Here is an 11803-nt window from a genome sequence, read left to right as displayed (position 1 = left end):
TAGCGGCAACAGAAATACATCATCTGTGAAAATTTCAACTGTCTAGCTATCACGGTTCGTGAGATACAGCCTGGTGACAGACAGACGGACGGACGGAAGGACGGACGGACGGACAGACGGACGGACGGACGGACAGCGAAGTCTTAGTAATAGGGTCCCGTTTTACCCTTTGGGTACGGAACCCTAAAAAATTATTGATTGAATTAACCGAGCCACCTAAATCAGGGGAATAAATAAAACATCTGTAGAAAACTGAGTTATTTAATAAAACGGTGGCCACCTTGCCGCACAACATTGGGACTGTTTACAAAGTTATAACACAATTTTATTTACAAATAAAGGATGACTCACGTTAGACCGGGCCGTGTCCGCCGTCCGGGCTTACTTTATGACATGACAGGTGATCACGTGATGCTTTCCATAGAAAACGATGCGCCGGAAGCTACGGCCCGGACACGGCCCGGTCTAACGTGAGTCATCCTTAAGACTAGAAATCACCACGCGCTCGCAACGCGCTTACAGCTCACTCGTAACGCTCACAGCTCTCCTCCAGCGCAATTTCGGCGCGCTTAAAGCGCGTCGCGTCGCGCGTATGCACTGCCGTCGCCACTCCGCCCGCGCACGCCCTCGCCATACCTGCACACAGACGAGTCCATGAATCCACCAATCCGAACAGACATACGCCAGGCAACTATCATCGGTGGCATGCGGAGCGAGCAGGCATTCCTACAATGTCGACTGAGCCAATGCATATCCTATGTGGAACAATAGGAATTCGTCGAATTTAGAGTCAAAATCAATCGGGTCCAATCTGCAGCGCGCGTGCCTCGCGCCTGACGAAAAGCGTGAAGCCATGCTGGAAGAGGGGTCTAGTTCCGAGTCGAGCTACTTATTACCGAACCGTGATCCGTGTCCTATATCCGCTACCGCTCCTTTAGAAACGGTGGCTTTTATGGAAAGAAAACAAATTTATTTGTAGCACTATTAGAGTGTACCATGACAATCATCAAAGTCAGAAGATATTACAGAAGATTGTTTACATTTGAGTGACAAAAGAGACCTAATCAGACCGGAGGAAATTAAGATTTAATTTGTATAAGTACCTTTTTCATATAAAAACGTCTTTATTTGGAAGAAACGTTATATTAAAACTTTATTAAAATTTACAAAAATTTAATATAATTATGTTGATAGTTTTGTCAATAATTTGTCTTGTAAATCCCTCCAATATTGTGTCTGAAGTATTACTTTCAGCTCGCTATGTAATACTTACTTAAATATTAAAATTGATTAGGTACCTACAACTCGTATCTATAACAATAATCTTCTAATTCAAATAATCAAATCAAATAATTACCTAATGAAAAGTAACAGGCATATACAGGGTGATTTCAAGGTCGTGGAGCAAGCGAGCCAGACATCATACAGAATTCAAAATTGAGCCTAATGATGTTGTTAATTATTGTTCACCAATAATGATGATTATTTTCCAGATGACAAATAGGAAAAAACTTTTTTTGCATACAATTTGGTCACCCTACTCAATGTGACGTCTTGTCGCTTTCCATACAGCGTATGTCAAAAGTCATAGGGTGACCATATTACTTTGTATAACATTAATTTTACTTGAAGAATAAGAAAAATTTAACTAATTCTATTTTAATCAAATACTACCATATGATAATGTGGATCATTTACAGAGTCAGAAAAAGTGGTTCTGGCTCACCACCCCGAAATCACCCTGTATTATCATATTATCTACAATACAATGATTCAGTATGTAACAAAGTCACGATAATAATTTATAATTTAGTAAACATTATAGGTACTTATTCTAAAAAGAAACTTTAATATGTAAAACTTTAATATTCCATACTACATCCAGCGATAAAATTGTATGGCCACTTTATGAATAAATTCATTCCTAATGCGTCCATGCAATTTTACATCTCTGTCTGTGAAATATGTCGATTTTATTATTAAAACTATCGCCAACGAGCAACCAATTTGAAGATTTACTCCACCCATATTTAATAATTATTACCTCACTGCAGGCGCGTGATCTCGGCGCCGGCGCCCGCGTGCTCCACGCTCGCCCCGCTCCCCGCGCGCGCCTCGTACCGCACGCTCCCCGCGCCCACTCGCGCTGTACGACGTGTCATCTGCGCTTGATTCCACGCCGCAGACTGACTCTGTCATAATTTTGTTAAGGTTAGATGGGATAATATAAACTGTGGGTAAGAGAAACAACTTTCTCTTGCCCGAGTAAAAATAAACTATTTCTGTATTTGTCTTACTCCACATGAGCTTATATTATGCGAATAATGTTTAGCTTATGTATCGAGGGTTGGCCGACTTGGACCACCTGCCCTATAAAAAAGAATTTTTTTTTTGCGCGTCAACAATTTTTTTTCGTCTATTTACCCGGATCCCGAATATGCCTTTAAACGGATCCCCACTATTTTTGTTACACATTGTAAGAGTTAAATGTGAAGCATGTTCACCTTAACTTAAATTAAATTATTTAGTGCATGTTCGTGACATAAAATGAGTTGTGGCTTTTTTATGTGTTCTAATAACAGTAATAACTTTAAGAGTTGATCGAAAAACCCTAGCCCTAGTCTTATATGACCAACTTTCGTTTAATTGGCATTAGCAAAAAATATTGCACGCATTTTAACATACGCAGATGTGTCAATTTACTTGTCCTGGATCTTTCACTTGGTCTAGCGTCTCGAGAAAGAGTACTCAGGACTTTTGTAAAATATATCATCAAAATGAACTTATTGTAGTTACATTTGACAAGTACCTGAATGTGACCGCGTATGAGCGTGCGGCGTGTGCCGCGCGCCGGCGGGCAAGCGGTACGTCTCCGCACACGCAGCGCACGGCGATCCGCTTGATTCGGAGTCGCTCGAACATCCGCCGAATTCTGCATATACAGTTGTATTGCAATCAAAGCAAAACAGATTGGAAATATCAATTATCATTGTGCCGTGGCAAAAATACTATACTAATACTATTACTTGCTATTAGGTACTATCTTATTACGAAATTATTCTGTGTTTAATTATATTAGTCAAACAAACAAAAGCTAGGCAAATTCAGTAAGAAACCTTCTCTTCCCTTCTTCGTATATACGAATAATGCGCCAAATAATTCGCGATATAGTCACAAAAAATATTCTATGTGTAATTAGTTTTATTAGTTTAACAAACAAAAGCTAGGCAAATTCATTAAGTAACCTTCTCTTCTTCGTAATACGAATAATGCGCCAAATAACTCGCGATTTAGTCACAAAATATCTGTGATCTAATAAAGTCGTGAACTCATGTAAGTTCAATATTCGCACAGCGATATATATGTTACGAGACCGGGAATTGAGTCGTGAATTGCATCGACTGCGGGGTTAGTGATCTAGCGCAAAACCGATTCTTGGCAAATATTCCCGCATTCGGAGAAACCAATAAATATCTAGAATAATGTATGTTTTATTGCAGCTTCCTCTCGCATTTATTGGCAATGCACTATAGTATTTTCAAATGTTGAAATTTTACAAGCATTGCTTGAAACTCTTCGCACAGACTTAATGAAATATTCTCACTGAAATGAAGTAGTTTAATTACGGCGCTGAAGGGCGCGCAAGCTGGGTGGAAGTGGCCAATAAAAACGCCTCTTGGGTTTCTATTTTACACGTAGGAAAACGTAATATCTTGGTGGTTTTAAACAATTTATTATGTTAATAAATAATTGTGCTCTAGGATTCATTTTGTTTGCAAAAATAATTGACTATAAAATAAATAAGTATCTGGGTCACTCTCGTAGTGAATGTTGCCAAGTATGTTAAACGAAAATATGCTTACGATCCATTTATTATTTGTTTGTAAACTGTTAAGGACAGTGATCAAACTCCCGAATATTTATAGACTTACAAAATTGTTTTTTCTGGGTCATACAGAACACAGATTTTCTATCACTTTACGGTCACGTAAATAAATTGTGTGTAAATGATTATTTATGGTCTGCACTCTGCAGAGCACAGAAGGGATATTCTATTCTTTAACGGGAAACGACACTTTTGACATTTACAAAATAAATAATATCCATAACAAATCCCGATCAAACTCATAACCTGTTATTACAATCAGAATACGCCTCCGGCATAATCTGTCAGCTGTTAACAGTGACAATTCTGGACAGATCATTATCCATAATATTAGGTCCTTACCTATGAAATTGGCGTTTTTGTTCATAGATATAAGTCTGATCCTAGTTTTTTTTTTTTTTACAAAAGTACATACACAATTACAATAAAACTACAGTGCACTCAATAAACAACGATTTTACATACAATTAATTGTTATTTTTTATTGTTAAGTGTTCAGAATTAAGCCTTGAAAATAGGTCTTTTCATGTGCTGTCGGTTCGAGTATTAAAATTACTTATATTTTTCTAATGGTACCAATTTTCAAGAAATGGAGATATTGAAAACATACCTTAAAGGTGTCAAAAATTACTGGAAAAATTTTGTTTGGTTTGAATTAGCCATCAAAAAAATATCCGCAAAATTAATTGTATGGAAATTCGTGTTTCGTTGAAATTCTCCGAACAAAACGCCAATTTCATAGGTAATGACCTAATAGTTTCAGAACAAGAATTCAGAATCGGGTTCCAATGTTATTAATTTCATACTTTCATTTTAGTAACGTTACCTAACTTCAGTGATGTTACTGTAATAATGTTCATAGAACTGACAGCACATAGGACATCTATTTAGATATATGTCTGGGCATCTGCGCCTGTAGCCTGCAAAGTGGAAGGCCGGGCAGCCTCCTCGCGGAAATTGCAAACTCGCTCAATGGAACCAGAGATAATGCCTCGGGAATGAACTATTATTATTTTACGGCATTTTTTAATATCCTGTCGCGCTCGTGGCCGCGGCTCCGGTAATGAGTTTTAATAGTTAAGCGTTTGTTATTTTCTTGTTTTATGTTTTCGCTTAAAATATTTAAGTCGCGCGGGAACCGTCGGCTGCAGGCGAGCAGGATTATAAACTTTTTTAACGGATCTATCCCTAATTTGTTTTCAAAATCCCGGCACCTAAATCTTACTTGTCGCATGTCCTAGAGTTAAAAAAAAATTCGTTACTTGGACTTTGTCAGACAACGCATTCCGAAGGGTGTGAAATTTGAAACAAATGTTACAAAACATCAATAAGAAAATAATTATGAAATTCAACCCCCAATCTGTGAAAACCAGCGGTGAAAGGTGAAAATACATAGGTTTGAAGGCGGTTGAAGCAGGCTGATTAGTTAGTATACATTATTTGCAATTTCTATTGAATTCCACTTGGTGCCTACATACATAACAAACTTATTTCCTTCTTATTTTAATTAAGGACAATTTTCCCCATTATAAAATAAAAGCATATTTCAGTTGCCAGTTACCGGACTCCTTTTGTCGTGTATAAAAGAAAAGATGAAAGCTAAAAATATGCAATAGAGAATATTTTATTCAAAAGATTGAAAAATCAAAAGCTGTATGAAAGATAACGGAAGTATTTAGGTCGAAAATTTTAAAAACCCCGAGCGAGCGATGAGTTGAGATAGCCCTAGCGCTGCGCCTGACAGCTCTGCCTGTTGTAAGACCAGGCGGCGTAGCACGGTCGCGTTTTTATCCCTTGTCACCATGCCTGTCACGTTCTAACAAGTATGTAAGTGCGAAAGGGACGCGCATAGTGATAGACGATAAAAATGGAACCGTGCTGCGCCCGCAGCACACAATTATAAAGTCAAGGATCGAGCGGATATTGCCTCCCCCTCCCACGACGGTGACTCGTGGGGCTTTATTGCGAAAATCTGCAGGACGTATTTTATTGGAGGCAATCAACGCTGGGTTTTGCATAAAAGGCGCGGAAGATAATGCTTTAAAGGCCCCTGAAGAAATATTATGGCTCGCGGTTTTTATTTCCTCACGAAAGTAATGGCCGGGAATCGAAATTTTATTTGAGTACTCGAGATTGAAATCGGCGACCGCCTGCGCGTCTCTGTTTACGGTAGATGCCTGCAGAATCTGAATAAACAAGCATGCAATACTGGGTAAGGTTTGCATTTAGCTTTTAACGTGATTTGAAAAGAATAAAGAATAAAACACCGTTTATCCTAGGTTTGAACTAAGAGATTTGATTTAATAGCTTTATTTCAATAGTAAATTGATTTCAACAGCCGCGTTGAGCTCACATATTATACTTATCTACCGTCTATCTACCTCTAGTGCGAATGTACTAAGCTATAAGCTTGGAAGACGAGAGACCACATATAAAGATTTTAGAAATCGGTAACTGCAGCTTACATTTTCATTAAAAAGAAAAGAGCTCGCCTGGTATTTAGATAAAAATCACGGGAACATTAAGCGTGAAACAGGTCTTTCAGACTCTCATCTTTATGGAAATTTCTTATTAACTGAGCACCACGTGCAGATTTATATTACTTTTCCTTGAACAACCGTTGAATCGAAAACGTGACCTAAACAAAATCTATTGTTAGTTATCTGTCATTTTTTAAATTCAGGCCACTAGTATGTACATACCGTACATGGTTCCAAGTGATTCAAAATTATTGACAATAAAGTACCGCAATATTACACACTTGGTTACGTTGTAATTTGCTAATACGGATGGCGATCGCGTCAAAAATGATTGTCATCGTCCCACTTTCCGTGCGTAATATCACACAGTAAGAGAAGTACCTTTACGCATTAGGACGATATGATGACGCGGGTAGCAGAAAGCGCGCAAGTTTAAGAGTATGAGCAAAGCGCAACTGCCATGCGTGACACTTGCCTTTAGTGCAAGTGTTGGTCGTGCCCGTATTTATCGTGCAACCGCCCATGCCTAACATCACACGCGGGCATAGACTTACCTGGCGCGTGATGTAGTAAGTTAGGACGTGATGGCGGCGCCGCCATCGCCAATGGCGACGCGCGCCCAAACGTGTGTAAGTGCAGCGCGCAGCCGCTACGCGCGCCCGTCGTGCCTGTCGTGCCCGTGTTTGTTGCACCGCCACCCATGCTGAACGTCGCGTACGGGCTGATTTCTTCCAATTCACCTTTAGACATGAAGCTGGTTTAAGGATAGTTCAATCAATCATTTATTTATTTCTTTAAATGTGGTACATGTGTACGCGCCAGATGACGGTACTGTCAGAATGCCAGGAATGCACAAATAACCCACACACGTTTGTTGTTAATCATAGTCTTTAATGCACTGATTTTGGTATTTAATACAAATACAGTAAATTGAATAAGTAATCTAGGTCGCGCGTGGTGCGCATATTTGCCTAAAGGCATTGCTACAGTGTATGCTATACCTACGCTGTACGATAGCTAGATCGTACATACTGCCACTTATAAAGCAATACACCGGGAAGCAACTTAAGAGTATGCAAAATAATAAAAGTTAAGTAAATTAGTAAACACCATAATGTCAATTTAACAAGGAAGTGCTATAAAAATAGTAATGAGTACTGTAAAAAAAAGGTAAATGCTTATGTTTCTTCATTTAAGTCCCTAAAGCTAACTTTTCTTCTCTGCTGCGGCGTCATTGGGATGTCTGAGAAGGACGTAACTCGCTGTGGTACAGGTGTGCTCGTCGTCGCAGGAGCGGCCGCAGGAGTCAGTGATATTACTGCTTGCAGTGGGGTGTCAGGTTGAGCAGGCTTCGACTTGCGTTTCAATTTGCAGATAGCAAGCGTAATAGTGATGATTGAAGTAATACCCAATGCAATGTAGATTATGACGTAATGGGTGGTGTCATTTCTGTCAAAGGTGTCCAAATTTGCTTCTTTAATGGCCTTTAATTTTTGGCTTATGTCAAGAAATTCTTCGTTGTGATCTTCTGTTAAAATAGGAATATCTTTCGGTAAGGATGTTTTTATTACGTCATTGATCGGTGATATTTTCGGGATTTCCATGTACGAGGTTTGTACAAACATTTGGCTCTTGTAGTCATGTTGTGAGTGTATGACGAAGGACTTTCCTCTTATAACGCATCCTGAAGGAATCGTGACCAAACCCGAGTCGATCAATTTCTCAGTGGATACGCCGTTATCACATATCACGCGTATCGGGTGCTCTTGACAATAGGAATACAGCCAGGTGTCCTGTGCATGTAACTTGATCCACCTGTCGGCGCATTCCTTGGCGGTCGCTTGGCAATAAGGCTTGTTATTGTTGTTTAATAGTAATTGCATGTCACAAATAGATTCACCGACTTTCATTGTGTATACAGGGTGATTTAAAGGACAAAACATTTTATCGTTTTTGTGAGCGCTGCATGCGTGAATGTCAGTTTCTGTCATTGGAATTACGGTGTCTTTCTTGACGTTGATTGCAATGTATGTCGTTGCAGTGGAGATGTAGATGGCGTTGTCTCCGTTTCTGCGTGGAATGTCAATAATAGAGTCTAGCTCGAACTGTTCGCGGTTTAATAATGGTAGTCGTATCTCCATTATTAAGGTCTTTCGAGTCACTTTTACGTGAATATGGAGCAACCCGTATAGGTCTTCAGCGCTGTCAACTGGAATGGTGAGGTCATCCTGTATGTGCCCCGATATCAGCTCTAGCTGTTGTTGGATTTGCACAGGGGGTAATAAATGCACGTTTAATCGGCCATGGTATATGTCAGTGACGGTGTCAACTAGGGTATCTTGAATTCTTCGTAAATTTGAGATGATGACATCCGCCGCTACCATAGATGAAAGTAGCGAGAATGAATTCAATAAACGTAAGCTCGTCGAGTGTGCTTGACTCACATCTTCGGTTAGATTATGGACGGTCTTTGCAATTGCGTCAAATTGATTTTTCATAATAATCTCGTTGCGTTTGAGAATGTTGTTGTGGGCTTCTAATATGGATGTCTGGTTCTTGTACAAGTTGAAGATGTGATCTTCTCGCTTCGTAATTGTGTCAATATCCTTTTCATATTTTTCTGCAAATCGATCATCTAGTACGCCAAATAAGGTATTAGCTAAATAGCCGACTCCATTAACCAGACCTCTTCGTTGGCGATTTGTGTTAGGGTGACTTGTCAGCAAATCGTTGTAGTGACGAAGTTCATTTAACTCGTGTTCGAATTGTGCAATAATTGGAGCGCATGTATAATCATTGCTGCATTTTGTTTTTATAAGTTGAACGTACTTTTCGATTGAACATATGCTATCCCAATATGTCGTCATGTTGTAAAATGCGACCATCTTCCACTCATCCTGTATGATCCTTATGTCTGCAATTTTGTCAAAATAAAGCGAGTTGTTGGTTTGAAGCTTGTCAATATGGAGTGTCTGGGCAGTAGCCGGTACCACACATGTCATGAGTAGCAATAACATTGATGTTATAAAACATTGTTTATTCCTTCGTGCTCGTTTATGCGTTCTTTGTGGGTCGGAGTCAGATTTCATGTCAGACCCTGTGGGACTGGTTTGTTCCGACTTTTGAATAGGCAACGGAGCTATTTTTACCACGGGTCGTTGGATCTCTCTTCCTTTTGTTTTTAGCGTAACAACACGGACATATCCATCCTTGCCGTGATGTACGTCTGTCACGCGTCCCATGGCCCACTTCGCGGGTGGTAAATAGTCTTCCTTGATGAGCACGATGTCATCTTTTTCTATGTTTTTTGCAGGTTGTTGCCATTTGTGCCGTTGTTGCAAGTGGTGTAAATATTCTGTTGACCAAGTCTTCCAAAAACTTTGTAACATTCTTTCTGTCATTTGCCACCTTGTTTTGCCACATGTGTTGTCATTGCCGAGTGTAGGTAGAGATAATACTGGCCCTCCAACCAAAAAATGTCCGGGGGTCAGGTAATCTGTATCAGCGTTATCTGTCAGAGCATAAAGTGGCCGTGAATTTAGGCACGATTCAATTTGGTTCAATAAGGTCAAAAATTCTTCATATGTCAATTTTTGGTCTCCCAAGACACGTTTGAGATGGTGCTTAGTCGACTTTACTGCAGCTTCCCAGATTCCTCCTCCACTGGGCCAGGAAGGGGCGTTGAAATGCCATGTCACGCCCATGTCAGCGATGTCGTTCAAAAATTCTTTGTTTGTAACTTGCAGAATCTCTTTCTTTTCTTGGTTCAATACTCGGGAAGCTCCGATGAAATTTGTACCCTGGTCGCTATAAACATGCAAGGGTGTTCCCCTCCTGGCGCACATCCTCTTGAAAGCGGCTAGGAATGTGGGTGTGCTCAGGTCAGATGCAAGTTCAAGATGAATTGCCTTCGTGGCGAAGCAAACAAATACTGCAATGTATCCACGGGTTGTTTTTATCCCCCTTCCCTTGTTGGCTTTCAGTTCTACGTGCCCGGTAAAGTCAACCCCCGTGTGGGTAAAGGGTCTAGAAGGATTCACTCGTGGTTGTGGCAAATCCCCCATAATTGCTTTCTGGTAGTGGTGTTAAATCGGTAACATATTACGCAACGGCTCACGTGTTTCTTTACCATGCGTATTCCGCCCAGTACCCAAAACCTCTGTCGAAGAGCAACCAAGGTAAGGGGTGCGGTTCCATGCAGCGTTTGCAGGTGAGCTTGGCTGATACATAGTTCTGTCAGCCTTGAGCGTTTTGGCAAAATTATGGGGTGTTTGGCGTTTTCTGTCAAATTTGAATGTTGAAGTCTTCCGCCGACTCTTAATACTCCTTGTTTGTCAAGATAAGGGCGTAGATCAAGCAAATTACTCTTAGTGCCAACGCTCCCTTTTTCCAAAATGTCATTTATATCCTTGTCAAATTCTTGCCGTTGAACTGTTTTTGCAATAATGTTGTAGGCATTTTCAATTTCATTTGTTGTCAAATAGTTAGTGCATATAGGCCTGTTTTGCAGAATGCCTAAGGAGTCATGTTCGCCCGTAGCGGTCTGCGCACACGTCACGCGATGTCGTAGGTTTGTTATGAAACGTGATACGTAACATATGACTCGTACTATGCGAGACAGTGAGCTTTGTTTTTCCAGTAAATCTTCGATAACTGAAGATGTTGTCAGGACGATGCAGGTTGTCTTTTCTTGCTTGGCCTCACATTGGGGGAGTGTAATTTTGTCAATGTTGTCAGGAATGTCACCTTTAATGAAGTCAGGCCCTTCCCACCATAACGCGTGAGATGTCAGTTGAGCAGTAGAGATGCCTCGCGTCGCGCAGTCTGCGGCGTTATTCTGCGAACTTACGTGTCTCCAGCATTTGTAGGGCATAATGTCAAGGATTTCGGTTACCCGATTGGCTACGAAGGTTTTCCAGCGTGATGGGTTTCCTTTTAACCATCCCAATGTGACAAGTGAGTCACACCATCCATAAATAGGTATGGATGTATTTGGCAATGTTTTAAGAATTTTTGCCATTAGTTTAGATAGTAGGACAGCTCCCGAAAGTTCCAGTCTAGGCAATGACAGTGGTTTCTTTTTCGGTGCAAGTTTCGTTTTCGAAGCAATGATTCGTGCCGTAACTTCTCCTTTGTCATTGATGGATTTGAGATAGATGACGCATGCGTAGACCTTTTCAGAAGCGTCGCAAAAGCCATGAACTGCAAGCGCCTGTGTGGTGTCTCCGATCCATCGGGGTATAGTCAATTTGTCAATGTTGAGTAAGTCGTCATGAATTCTGGACCATTCTTGCTGATTGTCTTGTGGCACTTCTTGATCCCAGTCAGTCCCGGTGATCCAAACCTTTTGGAATAATAGCTTAGCTCTGATGGTTACAGGTGAAAGCCATCCGAGAGGGTCAAATATTCGGGATATTTCGGATAGCAATACCCGTTT

At 40.5% G+C, this 11803-nt stretch overlaps 1 protein-coding gene across 2 annotated transcripts in view; it reads right to left on the bottom strand.

Annotated features, from left to right (window-relative positions):
- Positions 1–468: 468 nt before the first annotated feature.
- Positions 469–11803, bottom strand: part of LOC134789751 (cell adhesion molecule Dscam2-like) — a 66462-nt gene continuing 55127 nt past the window's right edge. The window contains exons 33-36 of one of the 2 annotated variants that reach the window (XM_063760380.1): positions 6921–7106; positions 2810–2932; positions 2045–2192; positions 469–636 (exon numbers count right to left, since the gene is read on the bottom strand). In XM_063760380.1, coding sequence (XP_063616450.1) covers positions 570–636; positions 2045–2192; positions 2810–2932; positions 6921–7106 — 524 coding nt within the window. In that variant the 3' untranslated portion in view covers positions 469–569. Of the gene's footprint in view, positions 948–2044; positions 2193–2809; positions 2933–6920; positions 7107–11803 lie in introns of both variants that reach the window. The other variant, XM_063760381.1, reaches the window with a different exon arrangement.

This window comes from Cydia splendana, chromosome 4 (genome assembly GCF_910591565.1).
Source record: "Cydia splendana chromosome 4, ilCydSple1.2, whole genome shotgun sequence".
In the NCBI taxonomy this organism is placed as follows: Eukaryota; Metazoa; Arthropoda; class Insecta; order Lepidoptera; family Tortricidae; genus Cydia; species Cydia splendana.
This window is presented reverse-complemented; position numbering and strand designations above follow the sequence as displayed.